This window comes from Physeter macrocephalus, chromosome 21 (assembly GCF_002837175.3).
Source record: "Physeter macrocephalus isolate SW-GA chromosome 21, ASM283717v5, whole genome shotgun sequence".
NCBI classification, from domain to species: Eukaryota; Metazoa; Chordata; class Mammalia; order Artiodactyla; family Physeteridae; genus Physeter; species Physeter macrocephalus.
The window spans coordinates 120,817,523-120,838,649 of record NC_041234.1 but is presented as its reverse complement, the minus strand read 5'-3'; the positions used below and the strand labels follow the sequence as shown (position 1 = coordinate 120,838,649).

At 56.3% G+C, this 21,127-nt stretch overlaps 1 protein-coding gene across 3 annotated transcripts in view; it reads left to right on the top strand.

Moving 5' to 3' along the window:
* MECP2 (methyl-CpG binding protein 2) overlaps positions 1–20,766 on the top strand; it is a 33,204-nt gene extending 12,438 nt beyond the window's left edge. The window contains exons 5-7 of one of the 3 annotated variants that reach the window (XR_003677795.2): positions 8,035–8,385; positions 9,686–10,838; positions 16,103–20,766. Coding sequence is in view for 2 of the 3 variants with exons in the window: in XM_055081532.1 (XP_054937507.1) it covers positions 8,035–8,385; positions 9,686–10,769 (1,435 nt within the window). In the remaining variant the exon portion in view is untranslated. Of the gene's footprint in view, positions 1–8,034; positions 8,386–9,685; positions 10,898–16,102 lie in introns of those variants that run through there. The other 2 variants (XM_055081532.1, XM_055081533.1) reach the window with 2 other exon arrangements.
* Positions 20,767–21,127: the final 361 nt, after the last annotated feature.

Sequence of the window (21,127 nt, the reverse complement as noted above, 5' to 3'; positions counted from 1 at the left end):
CTTTTTTTTTTTTTTTTTTGCCCCACCACGGGACTTGTGGGCTCTAAGTTGCCCAACCAGGGATTGAACCTGGGCCCTCGGCAGTGAGAGCATGCAGTCCTAACCACTGGACCGCCAGGGGATTCCCGAATTTCCTTCTTTTTTAAAGCCGAACAACATTCCATTATATGAATGAACCACAGTTTTAAAATAAACTTATTTTTATTTATTTTTGGCTGCGTTGGATCTTCGTTGCTGAGTGCGGGGTTTCTCTAGCTGCGGTGAGCAGGGGCTACTCTTTGTTGCGGTGCGTGGGCTTCTCATTGCGGTGGCTTCTCTTGTTGCGGAGCACGGGCTCTAGGCGCGTGGGCTCAGTAGTTGCGGCTCACAGGCTCTAGAGCACAGGCTCCGTAGTTGCGGCGCACGGGCTTAGTTGCTCCGCGGCAGGTGGGATCTTCCCGGACCAGGGCTTGAACCTGTGTCCCCTGCATTTGCAGGCGGATTCTTTTGCTCCGGACGCGCAGGCTCAGCGGCCACGGCTCACGGGCCCAGCCGCTCCGCGGCACGCGGTATCTTCCCGGACCGGGGCACGAACCCGCGTCCCCTGCATCGGCAGGCGGACTCTCAACCACTGCGCCACCCGGGAAGCCCCAGCAGGCGGATTCTTAACCACTGGCTCCACCAGGGAAGCCCCGGACCACATTTTGTTTCTGCGTTTCTGTGTACCTGGACACTTGGGTTGGTTGGTTCTACCTTTTGGCTACTGTAAATTGTGCTGTTACAGACATCAGCGTCCAAGTATCTGTTCGAGTCCCTGTTTTCAACTCTGTGGGGTCCATACCTAGGAGTGGAATCGCTGGGGCACATGGGAACTCCACGTTTAACTTTTTGAGGAACTGCCTGACTGTTCTCCACGGTGGCGGTGTTTTTTCAAACTTACTTCTCTCCCATGTGTGGTAGATTCACGCTATCAAGATGAGACTTACCATATGGTGCTGATTGCCTTCATTCGGGGAGGGTTCTACCTTTGAGTGGCAAGAACTGTTTTATTTAGCTTTTCAAAACATAGACAGTTTCTTGCATCTTCTAAAAACTGGGGTGTTAAAAAATACACTGAATTCAGAGCGGGTCCGCTAAACTTCAGGTTCCACCATTGAAGCCTTCGAGCTGAACCCCATCCCCTCTTTTGCTCCCCAGAGACCACTGAGACCCTCTTCCAGTGCCAGTTTGATTTCTCTCAGATCTTTAAAGGGGCCAAAGCTGGCGTCTCAAAGCGCTGCTACATTTATTGACTCGTGCAGAGAAGCCCCCTTGATTCTGAGATTCTGCAGCTCATACTGGAGGATGGAAGCAGCCACTGCCGGGAGGCCATTTCTCTGCTCTGGTCCCTGACCATTGACCTGGGGAAGTGGCCGCCACCCTGTCCTTCCGGTTCACGGCTTTGTTGTGGTACTTGGGCTCCTTACGTAGCTCCATGGGGCGGATGACTGGGAGTGAAAGGTGCTGAGACGCTCCATCTCCTGAGATCGGCCTGATGCAAACCTGACTGAAATCGCGAAAGGTCGGGATATTGCTGGGGCTCTGGAGGTTTCCTGGAGCTCACTCGGGAGGGGGCAGGATTCAGATTCAAGTGAAGAACACCTTTTAGCTGTGGCTTTCACCTGGCTTTGTGGCCTTTCTTTTCTTTTTTAATCTGGAAGCCTTGGAGATTGAGTAGTCACACCTCAGCTGCAGTTGTCTGGTCAGCTGCACATGTCAGCTGTCGGCTGATTGCACCCCTGGAATGCACAGGAGCCTCGGGTCAAAAGAGTGCCATCACACCCCTTGGGATACAATGATTTGGCCTGAAATCAAGATGCCTGCAACTCTCATTTTCCTTTGCTAGATCAGAGGAAGGATCTGATCTAATGTTTTCGTTTTAGCGGCAAAAGTACCAAATGATGTTTTTTTCACACAAGAGCCTTCTCTCAGTCTTCATAGGTATTTGAGAATTGTGAAGGCCTTCTGCTTCAGTGTGATACCTGCATTTCCCCCACACGGTGCACAGATTAGTTGTTCCGTTGATATTAGAAGTCAGGTACTAGGCAAGGCTGCCTTTGGCAGTGATTTTTTTTTTTTTTTTTAACATGAGGAAGCACCTCGACACCTTCGTTCACACTCACGGCTTCAGCATACAGAGCATAACGCTGTTGAAAACACTGCAGTTCTTTGAGCCACTACAAGAAGGCACTTCTGCGAGGTTTTCAGCCCTTTCTCTTAACGTATTCACGTGACGTGAAGGCGTTCTCTTTAATCGTTAGGAAGCTTGACCGAAACGGCTCTAAAGTATTCCTGTCCGGCAGCAGTTTCCGGTTATGTTGCCGTCATCTCCCCCTTGGTGGACACGCTGCCCGTCGCCCCTGCCGCCGCTGGCAGTCGCTCCGTCGCGCTCCCGAGCCCTGAAGGGCGGCTCTCCTCAGAGCATTCGTCTGGGGCAGTTCGGGCACTCGGGGCCTTCAGCATCAAGCTCACGTGCAACCATATTCACGTCCCCAAGGCCCCCGCTGCTGCGTTCGTAGCGCCTTCAGACCAGGGAGCCAGTCCAGGACGGCGCGTCCCTCCTGGTCGTCCCGTCTCTTCAGTCTCCTTTTTCTCCTCACGCCACAGCCCATTTTGAAGAGTCCAGGCCCACCAACGCGTAGGATGCCCCTCTCTTTGGACTCTCCCAGGCGTCTCCTCATGGCCTCAGGAGGGGCTGCCGTTCTTCCTTCTCCCTGGCTCTTCTGCCGGCCTCCTCCGCTGAACAGGACCCCTCCCTCCCTTCCCTGCCTCTTTAGCCTGCGTAGTCCTTACTTTCTGGCCAGCTTGTGAGTACAGGTAAGACTTTTTGAACACTGTCCTCTATAGTATCTTCTAGAAGATGTTCGGTCCGGCATTTTTAGCGGTTTCAGCAAGAGGAGTCTCTGCAGACCTGTCTGCCTCATTGCTGGGAGCTGATCTGTGGAAGCCTGGGACCTGTCGTCCCAGCATGACTGTCCTCCGTGACCCCTCCCTCTCCATCGCTCTAGACGTCACCATCTGCCTTTCTGGGCCCTCGGTGACCACTCCGGCGTCATCTCCTGCCAACCCCTACCCACCAGGACCCAGGCGTCCAAAGTCATCGTGTACTCACTGACTCAAGCCTATTGCTTTGCGTGCTAAACTAGCCCCTGCTACTTGAGACTGACGGGCAGGAGAATGGGGCCATCAGAGGAAGCGGAGGTAGCATAACATGTGCGTTGTGATCATCCCTTGGCAGATTTATTAATCGCTGCTCCTGTGCACCGAGCAGGGGGACGACAGGAAGGAAGATGCATGCTGTCTGGGGGGTTGAGCAGCGGGGTGGCATACTCAAAATACACTGTGCGGGGAGCAGGGAAGGCCTCTCGGAAGACGAGAGCGAGGGCTGGCCCAGAGCCACTGTTAAACAGAATGCTTATCCGGACTCGCTTCACCCTCCAGGGAGGGGTGTCACAGTGGTGACAGGATAGGGCTGTTGATAGTGCCGCCCGGGCCCACCTGGTCTGGCCTGCCCGGAGCACTCCTTGTTGGCCTGGGATAAGTACTCCTCCTCAGCCCTAAACGCCCAGCTGTGTCTGGGCTTCCTCTGTGCCTGGAACAGAGGAGAGGGTCGCTCTTTCTTTGTTGCCTCCCCTCACCCCCCGCCCCCGAAATTGGGAGCTCTAGAAGACCAGAAAATGATGCTGGTTCTACCCTGGCCTCCCAGCCCCTAGCAGAGGCTGGCTCAGGGCAGGGGCAGTCGATGAACACACGTCAACTCAGGCATGACCTCAGGCAGGTTCCCTTGTCTGGTTGTACTTGCTTTTCTTTTCACCTATAACACTGAAGAGTTGAACAGGTGAATACTCCCAACTCTAAAATGTGTGAACTTAAGAACTAGGTGCTCAGTAGTTCTCACGGTCCTCTCAGCAAGTGTGTGTGTGTGTGTGTGTGTGTGTGTGTGTGTGTGTGTGTGCGTGCGCGCGCGCGCGCACACACGCATGCAGAGATACACGGTCTGGAGGGCTGTTTGGTTTCTTTTTTTTTTTTTTTTTTTTTAATATTTATTTATTTGGCTGAGCCGGGTCTTAGTTGCAGCACGCGGGCTCTTAGTTGCATCATGCGGGCTTTTTAGTTGCAGTGTGTGGGATCTTTTTAGTTGCGGCACGCGGGATCTTTAGTTGCGGCATGCGGGATCTTTTAGCTGCGGCTTGCACGTGGGATCTTAGTTCCCTGACCAGGGATCGAACCCTGGTCCCATGCATTGGGAGCGCAGAGTCTTAGCCACTGGACCACCGGGGAAGTCCCTGTTTGGTGTCTTTGAAAAAGTATGTTTCAAAACCCTATAACCCTCCTGGTGGGGAGCCTTGAGTACTCGCCTAATACCCCAGCCTGGCCCCCTCCCTCGGGTCACCCTCGCACTGAGCAGGTGGCTGGGCCAAGGGTAAACTCATTTGGATTAACCTGTTTTCCATCATTTTTTGCCTCCACTCCACACCCAGTAGAATGGCTTCCAGACTTCTTCTTGGGCTTTTATTTGTTTTTAAGCAGAGAAGTAGCAGTCAGAAAATAAGGTACCAAACACCTCTGTGCTCCTCAATGCACAGAATTGAAAATCACCATATTCTCACAAGTAATTTCAATTTTTTTTTTTTTTTTTTTTTGTCTGCGTTGGGTCTTCGTTGCTGGACGCGGGCTTTCTCTAGTTGCGGCGAGTGGGGGCTTCTCGTTGCGGAGCATGGGCTCTAGGCTCGCGGGCTCTAGAGCACGGGCTCAGTAGCTGTGGCGCGCGGGCTTAGCTGCTCCGTGCCCTGTGGGATCTTCCCGGACCAGGGCTCGAACCCGTGTCGCCTGCATTGGCAGGTGGATTCTTAACCGCTGCACCACCAGGGAAGTCCCAAGTAATTTCAATTTAAAAGAGCTCAAATAATCACAGAGTTAAAGGCCTTTTTATTCCCATGTTTGGTGCTATTGAAACTTCATTTATTGTATACTTAGAAACAGTTGAAAAGGTAAATTTTATGTTATGTCTGTTTTATCACAGTAAAAAATTCTAAAAATCCAAACAGTTCATTTAGGCCAAGTCAGAGTCCGGGCACAGGGGTCTTCCCACTTTGTAGCCAAAGAACTATGTTCTCCCCTCCTTGAGCCTCTTTTGGTTTGTTTATGTTGAAGTGTAGCTGCTCCTTCAGCTTCTCGGCGCGGGTGCGACTGTAGCTCCCCCATGCTACTGGCCCAGGCTTCCTCACCCTCAGTTGGTGGCATCACCATCCTCGCAGGCTTTGGCCGTGGTCCTTAGCTCATCCCCGGCCCTCGTCCCCACACCGGCCAGCTCTGTTGCTCCACCTCCTGGTCACGTCCCCAGTCCTCTCCCTCCTCGCCCTCCTCACCCTGGACCACATGCCCAGAGCGCCCCAAGACGCCTCCCACAGGCTCCCTGCTGCCCGCTTAGGTCCCCCGCAGGCCATTCTCCACATGGTAGCCAAAAGGATCCCATCACACTCAGAATAAAACCCGACACAGCCCCACATGCCCCCTCGAGGCCTCTCTGCTGCCCGGAACCTTCTTCCCCCATAAGCCCATTGGACCCTCACTTCCTTTATGTCTTTCTCTCCTTCCCCCAACATCACCAAGTGGGTTTTTTCTTAACTATATTCTAATCAGTTCATTCTTTTGGACAGTCACCTGGTCACCGCGTAGCCCAGCAGAGGAGCCCTTTCAGCCCACGTCCTTTTGACCCTTCTGCCACCCCTGTGTGCTGCCCTGCCTTTCCACCCCACAGGCCACCCCAGAACTGGAGCCCCCCGCTTTTCCCCAGGCCAGCCTGGTTCCCCTCCATGGATGCTAGGCATGTTCCCTTCTGTTCCCTTTTGTTTTCATTTTGGTTTTGGTTATGTAAACTTTTGCATGATTCAGAAATTGAAATTCTGGTTTGGCACACCCGGCAAGGTCTCGCCTCACTCCTGTCCTCACCTTGGTCCTGCCTACTCCGTGCCAGGACTGCTTCCCTTCGTTTTTGCCATCTGCTTCCTAAAGTCCCCTTCTTTTCTCCCCCAGAGGGCTGCCTACAGTCTACGGTGTTCCCCCTCACAGGAGGTCCTGGGGGTCCCTCACCCGTGGTTCGGGCCGCCCGGCTCTCCGTGGTGCGCGCGTCGGCGTCTGCCCAGCAGGTCTCTGGCGGCGGCTGTCTGGCTTGGCCGCAGTCTTGAGCCGGTGAAAAGAATGCTGTCGCCAGTAACATCGTGCATCTGTTGTTTTGCATTTCTGCGGGTGTCTCTTCAGGGTAGATTTCTAGAAGGACTGGCCCTAGATGGCATCGGCACCCTTGCTTGTACGTAAGAGGCATTCCTGGGGCATGTGGTTTGTGCTTGACTTCACCGTAGTTAAATTATCAGGGGAGTGCAGATGAGGGCTCTGAAGAAGCTAGCCTTTGCCATCAGTGCAGTGTTTTTCTCTGGCTCGGGACTGCCCAGGTTCCCGTGGTGACAGTGGGCTGCGGGCTGCATGGACCTGCCCAGGTCTCGTCCTCGTCTCCCATCAAGGAGCTAAGCCTGGAGAATTAGAAAGTCAGCTCTGTGCTAGAGCTCACGCTCGGGGCTCTAAACTTCTGGAGGCGGAGCCAGGATAGGGAGGAGGTCGGGGCGCGCGCCCTCCCCACACCCTGTCTCCCCATGCCTGACCTGAGTGTTCCTGGTGTGAACTCGCCATTGGTGACTTAGCCACGTCATTGGAGTCTGGTTGCCAGGGCACGCCGTGGTGCCTTTGTTGCGGTCTCCGCGGTTTGGCCAAGAAGGGAAGTCACTTGGGGTGGGCCGACGTGAGGTGGTGACTGGTGCCGACGTTTGAGCCACGCGGGCCCAGGCGGCTCTGGGACTGAGATCTGGAGGACAGAGGAGTCTGGCTCTTTTCCCGGATAAGATGAGCTGCTAACTGCGGGCTTCTCAGGTGGCTGATTCCGAGCCCACAGTTCTTCTTGCCGAGCCTCTCTGGCCCGGGTAGTGTTCTTGCCGTCTTGGCCCGGCCATGAGAGCATCATGGCCAGACCCTGAGGCCGGGGCCTCACAGTGACCATTGCCGAAGTACACGAGGAGGGGATCCTACCGGGCGGGACGGAAGCATAGGGAAGGAGCTGTTCTGTCGGCACGAAGGAACGGGGAGGTGCCCGCCCTGGAATGAGGAGCGTGTTCTTCTGCGCCTTTCCGTTCTCCCTGCTCTTCCGTCGGCCAAGGCCGAGGCTCTGTGTCATCAGGAGCGTCTGGTGATAAAGGCTCCCCGACCTGGGATTGCTCCTCTTCTCACGCCAGAACCCTGGGCAGCAGTGTCTGGTTACCCACGCCCGCCAGTGTTTATACAATGCCTTTGTGACTCTTCTCCCTCTGGGGTGTCGGCCCATTGTTGAGATGAGGAAACCGAGGCACGGGATGTTGAGCTCACTTGCTCAGGTCGTGTTTGGAAATGGCAGAGTCAGCATTTGAGCTCAGGTTGGCTGGCTCCAAATCTGCGTGTTTTTCCATAGCGCTGTGCTCTGCGCCACCGCCCAAGGGGCACTGTTTGGACTGTTCCCGTCAGCAAGTTGTACTGTGCTGTTTTTACTGAGCACACGTTTGAGAAAACCCAAAACGCAGAAGCTGTAGTAACAGCCAAGCCGGGCCTTCGTGACGAGGAGGCCCCCTCCATTTTGGTGGGTAGGTCCCTCTCCGGCGGTCGAGGAGGGCCTCTTGTCATCCGTCAGACGTGGAGGCCCTCGGGCACAGCTCGTAACACTGAGAAGCCACCTTCGCAGTGCAGGCGTGCTAGGAGTGGGACTCGGGGCGACCACAGTGCGGGTTGGGTGCGGTGGGCCATCGCCGTCAGCAGCCCAAGGGCTCTGAAATGATCTGTGAAGGGGAAGGGCATCTGGGTCTGGGCGAGCACTGGCAGGGCAGCCCCTCCCCCAGGGCCCTGCCCACGCTGGGGCGCCCGGGGCCTGTCGCTGCTGACGTTTTCTGCAAACCAGTGTGTTCTCCGTGACACTTACATACTTGTTTAACACTTCAGGGAAGAAAAGTCAGAAGAACAGGATCTCCAGGGCCTGAAGGATAAACCTTTGAAGTTTAAAAAGGTGAAGAAGGATAAGAAAGAAGACAAAGAGGGCAAGCATGAGCCCCTGCAGCCGGCGGCCCACCACTCTGCTGAGCCAGCAGAGGCAGGTAAAGCAGAGACCTCGGAAGGGTCGGGCTCGGCCCCAGCTGTGCCAGAAGCTTCGGCCTCCCCCAAACAGCGGCGCTCCATCATTCGCGACCGGGGACCCATGTACGACGACCCCACTCTGCCTGAAGGTTGGACCCGAAAACTTAAGCAAAGGAAATCTGGCCGCTCCGCTGGGAAGTATGATGTGTATTTGATCAAGTAAGTAAGGGTGACTCCTGTTTCTACAGAGCGGGGAGGGCCGGGTGGGCGGGGGGTCAGGGACCGGTGCTAAAAAACTGATGGGGACCCCTTGGAGTGGTAGCTCTTTGCTGCTCATTGATCAGGAAAACGCGTGTGCATAACCCCACCTCGGGTCGGGGGCTTCAGTAGTGACCACTGCTTGCGGGCGCGACCAGGTATGCTTGGAATGACCGCATACGTAGGTCACTGCCCTGAATGAGATGTGCCCGGGGTAGCAGAGTGTGGCTTTCCCACGCCCGCCGTCAAGGCCTCATCTGGAGCTGGAATAGCAGTAGGGCCTACCCAGGGCCTCAGTGAGGGCACCAGGAGAGGCCGCCTGGGAAGCAGTGAGGACGCAAGGTCCCGCCGTGCACACTGGCCTGGGCTGGGGGTGCGAGGGAGCTCCCTGGGCTGGCTGCCATCCCCCAGCTGAGGGGCCCTCCTCAGAACCTGTTAACCTCTTCTTTCTGGGACAGTCCTTCTCTGACATTGCGTCATGAACCCAGAGAAATAGGAGGAGTTCATAGGGCTCAGTCTGCTCTGTGAATCCCGTTGGGACAGGTGGGCTCTCTGGTAGGGCCTCTGGGGAGAGACCCGGATGGGCTCCGTGTGCCTTTCCCGCTGTCCCTTGGGCCTTTGTCCCGCTGTGGGCTGGTCGTCGGGTGTTACCTGTTGAAACAGAGTAACTTCGAAGCCAGAGCTTCAGAGGACGAGTGTGAATGCGTGCATTTCAGTTCTTCCCCTTAGATGGTTCCAGAAAGGTTAGCAGTTTTCAAAGGCTGCTTTCAGACAGCCTCATTTAATTCCAGCAACTCAGAAAACGGTGAGCAAAGCGTTATCCTCCTGACGGATGAGGAAACTGATTCCAAGAGAGGCTAAGCAGCGTACCCGAGTTCAGCCTGACAGCTAGACAGGGTCCCCAGGCCAGACCCCTTTGGGGGCCAGAGGAGCTCGGTGGCAGGCAGCTGCTCGGGGGCATCCAGGCAATAGCTGTGGAGCAGTCAGCACCAAGCCATTCTGGCATCAGAGCAGGTCTCGCGGGCGCCCACGGCCGTTGGGCAACCCCACTGCTTCCTGTATGACCGAGGCCGCAGCTCCCTAGTTTTAGCTCATCTCAGCGTTTCTTAAATGCGACTCTTGTTCAGCTGCATCGTCGGGCATGCCAGTTGCAGAATGTCTCCTGTCAGAGGGTTCGCCACCACCTTCTCCTCTGCCCCATCTCTGACGTGGCTGTGTAAGCTTCTGATTATTCTTTGTGTCTCTCCGTTTGCTCCCGCAGTCCCCAGGGAAAAGCCTTTCGCTCTAAAGTGGAGCTGATTGCGTACTTCGAAAAGGTAGGCGACACCTCCCTGGACCCTAATGATTTTGACTTCACGGTAACTGGGAGAGGGAGCCCCTCCCGGCGAGAGCAGAAACCGCCTAAGAAGCCCAAATCTCCCAAAGCTCCAGGGACTGGCAGAGGCCGCGGACGCCCCAAGGGGAGCGGCGCCACAAGGCCCAAGGCAGCAGCGTCAGAGGGCGTGCAGGTGAAAAGGGTCCTGGAGAAAAGTCCCGGGAAGCTGCTCGTCAAGATGCCTTTCCAAGCTTCGCCGGGCAGCAAGGCCGAAGGGGCTGGGGCCACCACGTCGGCCCAGGTCATGGTGATCAAACGCCCCGGCCGGAAGCGAAAAGCCGAGGCTGACCCCCAGGCCATTCCCAAGAAACGGGGCCGAAAGCCGGGCAGTGTGGCGGCGGCTGCCGCCGCCGAGGCCAAGAAGAAAGCCGTGAAGGAGTCGTCCATCCGGTCCGTGCAGGAGACCGTGCTGCCCATCAAGAAGCGCAAGACCCGGGAGACAGTGAGCATCGAGGTGAAGGAGGTGGTGAAGCCCCTGCTGGTGTCCACCCTTGGCGAGAAGAGCGGGAAGGGACTGAAGACCTGCAAGAGCCCCGGGCGGAAAAGCAAGGAGGGCAGCCCCAAGGGGCGCAGCGGCGGCGCCTCCTCGCCCCCCAAGAAGGAGCACCACCACCACCACCACCACGTGGAGCCCCCGAAGGCACCCGCGCCACTGCTCCCGCCCCCGCCCCCGCCCCCGCCGGAGCCCCAGAGCTCCGAGGACCCCGCCAGCCCCCCCGAGCCCCAGGACTTGAGCAGCGGCCTCTGCAAGGAGGAGAAGATGCCGAGAGCAGGCTCGCTGGAGAGCGACGGCTGCCCCAAGGAGCCAGCTAAGACTCAGCCCGCGCTCACGACCGCCGCCGCGGCCACAGAAAAGTACAAACACCGAGGGGAGGGAGAGCGCAAAGACATTGTCTCATCCTCCATGCCAAGGCCAAACAGAGAGGAGCCTGTGGACAGCCGGACGCCCGTGACCGAGAGAGTTAGCTGACTTTACACAGAGCGGATTGCAAAGCAAACCAACAAGAATAAAGGCAGCTGTTGTCTCTTCTCCTTATGGGTAGGGCTCTGACAAAGCTTCCCGATTAACTGAAATAAAAAATATTTTTTTTTCTTTCAGTAAACTTAGAGTTTCGTGGCTTCAGGGTGGGAGTAGTTGGAGCATTGGGGATGTTTTTCTTACCGACAAGCACAGTCAGGTTGAAGACCTAACCAGGGCCAGAAGTAGCTTTGCACTTTTCTAAACCAGGCTCCTTCAACAAGGCTTGCTGCAGATACTACTGACCAGACAAGCTGTTGCCCAGGCTTCTTAGGGTGCGCCTGCGCCTCCCTCCCACCCAGCCCCCCCACGTGGTCGTTAGGGACAGAGAGCACTTGAGAGGACACTCCTGGTTTTGGTGCCGTTGGCGCCCCAGTCTCAGCTCTCCTCCCCCCAGCCACCCTGCCCGGCCTCCCGCTCCCCCGCCCCGCCCACCCCCACCCCCACCCCCGTCGGCACAGGGAGGTGTGAGGCAAGAGAGGCAGGTGGACCCTTTAGAGAAGGTGCGGGTGGCCGGTGGCTCCAGCCCGCGTGATCCCGCCTGTGGTGGCACAAGCCTGGCCCCACGCCAGCCCCAATCCCAAATCGACAAGGACATTTCACAGGACGGGGAAGTAGCACCTGTTCGCCCCAGTTCTGGCCTGGCTAGGAAGGAGTCACCCTTTGAGCCGCTGGGTGTAGACTGGCCTTAGCCAGAGGAGACCATGGCCCAGGGCCGGCCTCCCGCGGGTGGCGCTAGAGAGAGGCCGCCAAGGCCGCAGGGCGAGGCCCAGGCAGGCGGGCCCAGGCTCCAGACCGCCGAGCGGGCGCAGCGGGCCAGGCCGAAGGGATTCCTAGTCGCTCAGAGCAGTTGTGACTGGTAGGTAGAGCCTTAGTAGGTGGGCCAGGGGGCCAGGGGGAAGGAGGGGGAAATGTTCTTCCAAAACTTTCCAATTCTAACTCCTCTAGGGACAGCTTAGAACTATTTGCACTATTGAGTCTTCATGTTCCCACTTCAAAACAAACACGCTCTGAGAGCAAACTGGCTTGAATGGGTGACACTTCGTCCCTCAAGCCGCCAGACGTGACGGTGTTGACAACTACCTGGATCTGTATATACCTGCGCTTGTTTTAAAGTGGGCTCAGCACATAGGGTTCCCACGAAGCTCCGAAACTCTAAGTGTTTGCTGCAATTTATAAGGACTTCCTGATTGGTTTCTCTTCTCTCCTTCACTTTCTGCCTTCTTTCATTTCATCCTTTCATTTCTTCCCCTCCCCCCTCCTCCTCATTTATCCCTTCTGTTCCAGGCAGCCGCAGTGCCCAACGGTACCCTGAGCCGACGCTGTCGGCTCAGGGCCCCAGAACTCACCCCACCCTTGGCCTTCCTGCCGTCAGCCCCAGCCCCCCTCCCACCCATTCTGAGCCCTGAGGAAGCCCCAGGCTCTGCTCAGTCCACCCGGCCCTAGTGCCTCGGCCTCTCCTCTCCGAGGGGCAAGGGAGGCAAGGTCTCGCTCTCCTAGGAGTCCCCTTCCCTGGTCAGACCCCAGACCCCAGGCCTTCTCAACCTTCCCACTCAGCAGAAGTGGGGGAGGGAGAAGTTGGGCCGGATATGGATTTCGAAGCCAAGGGCAGCACAGAGACCCACTGTGGCCTGCCAGTGTCATTGAGTGGCCCAGCCCTGACCTTGACCTCTGCCGTCCCCGGGGCGGGGCGGGGCGGTCGGGCGGGGCGGCAGGCAGAGCAAGTGCAGCCGGGGCCCCCACCCCCCACCCCCCACCCCACCCCACCCCACCCCCGCTGTGGCCGTGCCGCTGCTCAGAGCGCAAGTTCTTTTCTGCCGGGCCCCGGGTGGCCTCTACTTGCGGGAGACGGGCTGGCTGGTACCTCGCGCGTCTCCACGTGCGCGCCAGGGCTGTGGTGTGGGCGCGTAGAGGCTTGGGCTTGTTCTGGGGCGTTCATTGACCAGTTTCAATTCAGGATCCCGTGCTTTCACCCTCTGTTCAGGAAGTCCTTATCTAACTGCATATCTTCATCATATTGGTATATCCTTTTCTGTGTTTACAGAGATGTCTCTTATCTAAATCTGTCCAACTGAGAAGTACCTTATCAAAGTAGCAAACGAGACAGCAGTCTTATGCTTCCAGAAACACCCACAAGCACGTCCCATGTGAGCTGCTGCCATGAACTAACTGTCAAGTGCGTGTTGTCTCGTGTATTTCAGTTACTGTCCCCTGGCTTCCTCACTGCGGTGTAACCATGAAGGAGTGAAACATCTTAGAAACCGTCTAGCACTTCCTTGCCAGTCCTTAGTGATCAGGACCCATAGTTGACAGTTCCAATCAGTAGCTTAAGAAAAAAACATGTCTGTCTCTCCCCGAATGGTTAGAGGCAAGGGAGTTTGCCCCGTTCTGTTTGTGGAGTCGTAGCTGGCCTTTCTAGCATTTTTGTATCCATTTCTTGATGCTGCAGAAGCAAGTCCCACAACCAAACCTGCTCTGCTGTCGACCCTCCGGGCTTCACTTATGGCTCCTCCCCAGGAAGGGCTGGGGGCGGAGTAGGGGGAGAGCCCTTCGGGATCCCTCTTCCTCCAAGGACAAAAGGCCCCTGACCCTGCAGTGGCCTCGCACTCCTGGTAACCCCCAGAGGACTCCTATTCACGTGAGCACGGTGTCCAGCCCGTTCGTCGTGGGGGCACCACCTCTTTTGCTCGGTCAGGTTTTTCGGCATTAATTACACTTTTCGTCCAGTAAAAGGTGGCTCCTGGGACCAGTATCAAGAGCTGGCCTTCCCATCGGCTTGGTACCATCTGGTCCTGGGCAAAAGAGAGCTGGGCCTGCCATTGCCCCCCTTTCACCCATAACAACAGTTCGTTCTGGGGCCGACTGGCATTGGTGGTCGAGAACACAAAGTTTCAAGTGTCATTTTCTTTGGGCCTGGCCCGACCTGCAGCCTCCCTCACTCCGCAGCCTCTTCCCCTAGAGATTCAAGGCTGCAGGTGGCGCCTGAGGCACCTTAGGGTTTTCTCTCGCTGCCCCCCTTTCTTCCACATTCCCTCCTCCCCAAATAAAGGCATTACTAGTGAGTCACCTGTGGGCAGGGGCCCCGAAGCTCCCATACCATCTCTGTCCTGGAGTCAGGTTGACAGGAGGTCGCAGGGAAGGCCTAAGCCACGGAATTCTCACCAGCTGTGTCTGGCCCAATTTGGGGGTGTGACCTCGATTTTGTGTGTACTTGAAGACCATGAAGATCGGGGGCCATCTCTTAGGGACTGTGTAAAGAAGGCAGGAATTGACCGACAGCTTTCAGACACCCGTGGGCTAGGTCAGAGTCACGTTCGGTCTCCCTGGCCCTCCTTCTGGTTATTAGTGACTACCTCCTCTCCTGATGGACTTCTGTGTGTCCTCAAGCTCCTCCCACCGGGCCCGGCCCGGCCCTGCCCAGCCCTGCCCGTTGGTGGGCTTGTCCTAACCAGTGTAATTGCCGGCCCTGACACTGCAGTGAGCTGGGGACACTGGGCCACAGCCAGGCTCCAGTACGGCTCCCTTCCGCTGCTGCTCTACTCCCGTATCGAAAGGCACAGGAGACGCCCAGAAATGCCACGGCCCCCAGTCCGCCAGTGCCAAACTAGCCGAGGACCCCATCCCCTCAGCTCCCCAGAAAGTGGAAGCCGTGGTGGTGGCCCGGGGACGCCGGAACGGCCACAGCCAGCACCTGACTTCTACTCCTGAGACCCCATGCCGGTGGCGGCACCAGTCTTGTTTAGCAGTGGCATTCCAGGCTAGAGGCCACAAGTGGTGGCGGTGGGACCTGGAACGGCCCCAAGTGGTCGCTTGCCCCTCTGCCTAGCTTGTCATCGTGATGGCCATCGTGAAGGAGGGTACTAGCCAGAAACAAACGGCCACGTTTAGTGGGAAAGGAGTTTCCTTAGCTGACGGGATCTCTGGATTTTAAGTGACTTTGCATAAGCAGCTCAAGCCCAGGAGGGAACAGAGGGTGTGAAGTGAATCCACCAGGTGTGGCCGCCTGGATCTCCTGGAACCCAAGTGGAGCCTGGCAGCTGAGCTCTGTGCCCCCTTTCCGGAGCGTTCCTGCCAGGCTCTCTGGGGTGACGGGGCCAGGGGAGGTCACAGATACCAGCCATCCCTAGCAGGGTCGTGGCCCCAAATTGTTTCCTGATGCGAGTTTTCCACACGGGTGGCCCAGGCCATCCAGACCTCGGGAAGTAAGCTCTCTCTAGAGCCCTGTGTGCATTGGCCTAGCCAGTCCCCTGAGTCCCGGCCGGTGGCCCCCGGGGCGGGGGGAGCACGGCCACGCTACAGGCCCGCAGTAGAGCCCCTGCTCTCTTGCCCGATGGCCCCGCCACGTCGTGTTCGGCTCTTGGCTGCTCTCTGCAAGGGCCTCATCTCACTTCTCTTCATCCGCGAACCCGTCCACTCGAGGGGTTTGCTGAGTCTCCGTTTTTGCTTCTTTCTCTTTTAGAAACTCTTATCAATCTTCAGAGAACATAGCGTAATTGTTAACAATTCTCTAGGATACTGCCTCCCCCAGGGTCTAAAGTTCCACGTTAAAGGGGAAAAAAGTGAACACTGAAACCCCTTGTCGACAATTCAGAAGGAAGACCTAAAAACCATTTAGCAGGAAACTACATTTCGATGTTTCTGGATGAGTAGGAGCAAGCTTTTGCAAAAACGCTGATCTAACAGTACTTGGAGCCTGGCCCAATGTGTGGCAAGTGCTGCGGGTGAAGGGGAATCCGGCCTGAAACTGCTGGATCTGAGCCTTAGGGCCCTCGTGTCACTGGAGAGCCCATCTCTCCGTGGGTAGCAGTCCCTGAGGGCTCAGCTGCCACCCGGTCCTGGGAGAAGGCCCCACCTGTTGCAAAGCTGCAGGAGCCCAGCTCTGGGTGTGGGAAGGAAGGAGAGTGCTCACCAGTGAATCCGAAGGCCCGTGACCTTTCCGCTACCCGGCACCACCTGTTCCTTGCTCCTTTCTGATTTCTGCAGAGCCTACCCCAAGTGCTGATTTGTCAGGAAAAATAAGTTCTAACTAGGGTGATGTCTCCTCCCCAGCCTCTGCCTGCGGTGCGGCCTGCCCCCAAGGACAGCCCCCGGCTCTGCGCTTCTGGGGGCCTGGGTGAAGGGGTGTGCCCCCTCGCCCCTCACCCGCAAGAGCCTCCGGGGCAGAGGAAGGGCGGGGGCGAGGACCCTCACGGAGGGAAATCCAGCTTTGAGTTTCAGAACGTTTGGGAAACTTGGCCAGTTACCTTTGCTGTGCTAGCTCCGCCCTCTATCTTCCCTCTCCTCAGGTCCTGCTCAGCAGTGAGAGAAAATGGAATCAAAAGGCCACAAGGTTTGGCTCCTGCCCACTGGTAGTCCCTCTCCCCACAGTGTTTGTGTGTCAAGTGACAAAGCTGTTCTTCCTGGTGACCCTGATTATATCCAGTATCTCATAGACTATACGCATAGACCTGCTTGGTCTCTTCTATCCTGGGCTTTTGTTTTGCTTTTTAGTTTTGCTTTAAGTTCTTCTGTCCCTTTTATTTAATGCACCGACTAGACACACAAAGCAGTTGAATTTTTATATATATATATCTGTATATTGCACAGTTATAAACTCATTTTGCTTGTGGCTCCACACACAAAAAAAGACCTGTTAAAATTATACCTGTTGCTTAATTACAATATTTCTGATAACCATAGCATAGGACAAGGGAAAATTTTAAAAACAAAAACAAACAAAAAAAAAAACAAAAACAAAAAACAAAAACAAACAAAAAAAACCAAAAACAAAAAACAAAAAAAAACCGACAAATCTGTCTGCTGGTCACTTTGGTCCAAGCAGATCCGTGGTCTTTCCTCGCTTCTTTCAAGGGCTTCCCAGTGCCGAGCGAAGGAGGCTCCGGGCAGCACCGGGTTTTGCACTGTTTCTCCCGAGCTTGTGAGAGAGGCTCCAGGGTGCCACTGCGGGACGGCTCATTTCAGTGGGTGGGTGCAAGAGTCAAGAGTGCTCCCTGGCTCTGGCAAAGCCCGGAATGGCACTGCCTGGTCCCCTTCGATCTCTGGGTGGGGCAGCTGGAGTCCATGGGGGTGGCCTGGTCCCCCCCCACGCCTTCCAGCGACCCGGTCCGAGTGATGGTATGTGCAGAGCCGGCCCAGCAGGCCTCCCCACCGGCAGGGCCCCCGCTCTGCCGAGCCTGGGGGCTGGAGGGGAGGCAGAAGGCCGTGTCTTGTCTCTGAAAGTGTGAGCCGTACCAGGTAGAACACCAGGGACCCCAGAACCACACGTGAGGTTCAGTGGGTCCCCTCCAGGAGGTAGCGAAGACTCCAGAAATGTCCCTTCCTCTTCTCCCCCAACCTATGAGTAATTGCATTTGCTTTTGTAATTCTTAATGAGCAATATCTGCTAGAGAGTTTAGCCGTAACAGTTCTTTTTGATCATTTTTTTAAGTAATTAAAAACACCAAAAAAAAAAAAATCCAGAAACTTGTTCTTCCAAAGCAGAGAGCATTATAATCACCAGGGCCAAAAGCTTCCCTCCCCGCATCATTACTTACTTCTGAGGCCTGAATCCAAAAGAGAAACACTCGTAGGCCCTTTGGGTGGCCAGGCTCCCCTCGGGCCCCTCGGGGGACCTGGGCGGGGGCAGCTTCCGGGCCCGGCCTGAGGGCTCGCCCCCCGCCTTCGTTCAGTATTAGCGGTGGGTCCCTGCCTGCTCTCCCACCCAGCCCAGGGCTGGGGGCAGAGGAGGCCGCCGCCACTGCTGTCCGGCCTCGCAGGTGGGTGTCCGTGTTATCCGCGCGCATGCTTTCTGCCCGAGATCTGAAATCGAGTTAGCGATTTCAGCGCCGAGTTAGCCTCACCGAGTGACCTCTCGCCCTGCCCGCCCGACGCAGCAGGGCCCACCCAGTTCAGTGTTTCTGGGGAGCTGGACGGTGGAGTGCAAAAGGCTTGCAGAACTCGAAGCCTGCTCCTTCCCTTGCTACCAAGGCCTCCTTTTCCGTTTGAGTTGTCACTGCTTCAATCAATAACAGCCGCTCCAGAGTCAGTAGTTGATGAATATATGACCAAATATCACCAGGACTGTTACTCAATGTGTGCCGAGCCCTCTCCTCGCGCTGGGCTCCGTGTACCCGGACACTGTAACGTGTGCTGTGTTTGCGCTCCTCCCCTTCCTCCTTCACTCTCCCCTCGTCTCTCTGGGGTTTTTCTGTTTGGGTTTGGTTTGGTTTTTATTTCTCCTTTTGTGTTCCAAACATGAGGTTCTCTCTACTGGTCCTCTTAACTGTGGTGTTGAGGCTTATATTTGTGTAATTTTTGGTGGGTGAAAGGAACTTTGCGAAGTAAATCTCTTCTGTGTTTGAACTGAAGTCTGTATTGTAACCATGTTTAAAGTAATTGTTCCAGAGACAAATGCTTCTAGACACCTTTTCTTTACAAACAAAAGAATTCGGAGGGAGGGGATGGTAACCGAGAGGAGAGGGTCTGTCCTTTTTCCCCAGGAGGGGAGATCCAAAGACAGAACCCCTGCCCAGATCAGCCAGAAGCCACCCAAAGAAGTTAAGCCTAAAGCCAACGGACCGAATAGCTGATGTGCTGCCATTTGCGAAGTCAGAGCAAGACCAGGTTTTGTTCCACTCAGTGAATTCTTTTGCACGCCCCCCACCCCCCGCCAGATTATTAGCATCATTATTACTTTTTAAGGACGGACAAGGTTGATGTTCCTGCAAGGGGAGCCAGGAGGGGTGTGAGCAGAGCCAACCTCGCCTCGGTGGGAGAAGGCTGGGGTGGGCCTGAGGGGCGGGGCTCAGCCAGAGGATGGCCGTCTCCCTGGAGACCTCCACCGTGGCCGCAGGTCAGGTGTATGTTGACAGGGCATTACTGTTCAGGGTGGGCATTACTGTTCAGGGCACCATCATCACATCCCACCCCATCTCGCAGTGCACGACACTAACGTGACCTCTCGATTCCCCTGCTTTCCCGGAGGAGGAGATGATGGTGGAGGGGGGCGCACTCCCTTTGCTGTCATCCGATCCCCAGCAAAATTTGGACATGAGAAACCCCCTTCTTGTTTCATGGCAAAACCCGATCCTCCTCAAAGAAGCCGTTTACCTCCCATTGTTTAGGGCTGATGGAACAGGGACGGACGTGTGCTCCCTTAGCGCCCGGGGGGCCCCTCCTCTGAAAGGCAAGGACAGTGCTGACCCTAGTGACCATTTGTGCGTGGGGCTTAGGAGCGGGAAGAACCAGGCAGGGCTGCTGTCCCCTCCTGAGTCACAGGGACACAGGTCGCCCTGTGCAGAGGGAGCTGGCTCCAGCCCCGAAGCCCAGAAGCCTGACCAAGGGTGGGAGAGGTGTGCGTGGGGCGTGGGGAGCCGCCCAGGACAGACACGGCTGGAGATGTCTCCAGAAGCCCTCTATCGCATTCACCTTCAGTTTTTGTGTTTTGGGACAATTACTTTAGAAAAATAAGTAGGTCGTTTTAAAAACAAAAAATATTGATTGCTTTTTTGTAGTGTTCAAAAAAAGGTTCTTTGTGTATAGCCAAATGACTGAAAGCACTGATATATTTAAAAACAAAAGGCAATTTATTAAGGAAATTTGTACCATTTCAGTAAACCTGTCTGAATGTACCTGTATACGTTTCAAAAACACCCCCCCACTGAATCCCTGTAACCTATTTATTATATAAAGAGTTTGCCTTATAAATTTACATAAAAATGTCCGTTTGTGTCTTTTGTTGTAAAATCAAGTGATTTTTTCATAAGGTTCTTTTACTATTTGAAAAGATGGGCAGCACGCAGTTTTATTTTATTTTTGTAAGTTTTTTAATACGTGTGAAAGCCAAGAATACTCAGCATGCCTTTCTAAGTGACGCGTTCGCACCTTTTGTTGGGAAGTACTGTATCCTGTGCTGTTAGCATTCTCGATAAATCTCTCTGTGAAAGTGACTCCAGGTCTGGGCTTTCATTATCAGACAGCTCCTAGGACAGCACGGTGGTGCATTTCCTGATCCACTCTGGCTGTCCCCGAACACGCAGAAGCCAGCCGCTTTCGGGGGCGGCCACGGGAGGAAAGGGCAGCCTGCGCCCCGCACCGGCCCCTCTCGGGGCTCCCCGAGGGCCAGGGCAGGACCGTCCCCTCGTCCTGGACGTGCCGAGGTGCTTTTGGAAACCCCCCCACCCCCTCAGCCCCAGCTCCGACTCCTCTGGTGCCTCCCGCCTGAGACCCTCCCGTGGCCTCTGCCGACCTGGCTCCGGCTGCCCGTGTTCCCTGGCTTCCCGTGAGGCTGTGGGCGCTCGGGAGCTGGCGGCATCCTCACAGCCGTCCTTCATCGGGCTGTCGATGGCCTGGAGCGGACGGCAGTGCTCAGAGTCCAGAATCACAGGCACATGTGGACACACCTACTAGGAGGAGCACTAGACAGTCCTGGCCTGGCACATTGAAACAAAGGGTTGAAATTCACCCTGTGTGCGCACCGCGCCTCCCTCGGGTGCCAGGGCTGTCCCAGGAGCTGCAGTCCAGCAGTGAGCAAGTAGGACCAAGTAAGTCCCTGATCCCTCGCTGTGTGCGTGCCCAGTAATTTCCCATCCTCGGCTTGGTAGTCTCGGTGAGGGCTGTCCCCGTGGGGAGCCACTGGGGCTCAGGGTGTGGCTGGCCTCCTCTTTGGGAGGGGCCGGCGTTGGCTGCAGCTTCTAGGAAGAGGCTGCAACGGAGGCCCATCTTGGGCGGGCCTGTTTTCTGGGAAGAGCCCTAAATAAGTCTGTGGACGGACAGCCTGGGGGCGGGGAGGGGGGCAGTAGCCCTCTGGGGTCAGGATCCAGAGGGCAAGGGGGTGGCCAGGGAAGACCTGCTGCCTTTCAAGCGTGCATCCAGCTGGAGAAACAGAAGAGGAAGGCACCCTTACTGCTTTGCGGGTGGGGGGGGGGGGTTCTTCCCTCATCTGGCGGGGGAGGCAGATGAGTGCCGAGGCTGAAGAAGGACGCACCAGGGATGCCGGGCGTAGCAGGGGCTGCGGGCGGCTCCGCCCCAGGGTCCTCTTTGGGAGGGGCCGGCGTTGGCTGCAGCTTCTAGGAAGAGGCTGCAACGGAGGCCCATCTTGGGCGGGCCTGTTTTCTGGGAAGAGCCCTAAATAAGTCTGTGGACGGACAGCCTGGGGGCGGGGAGGGGGGCAGTAGCCCTCTGGGGTCAGGATCCAGAGGGCAAGGGGGTGGCCAGGGAAGACCTGCTGCCTTTCAAGCGTGCATCCAGCTGGAGAAACAGAAGAGGAAGGCACCCTTACTGCTTTGCGGGGCGGGGGGGGGGGGGGTTCTTCCCTCATCTGGCGGGGGAGG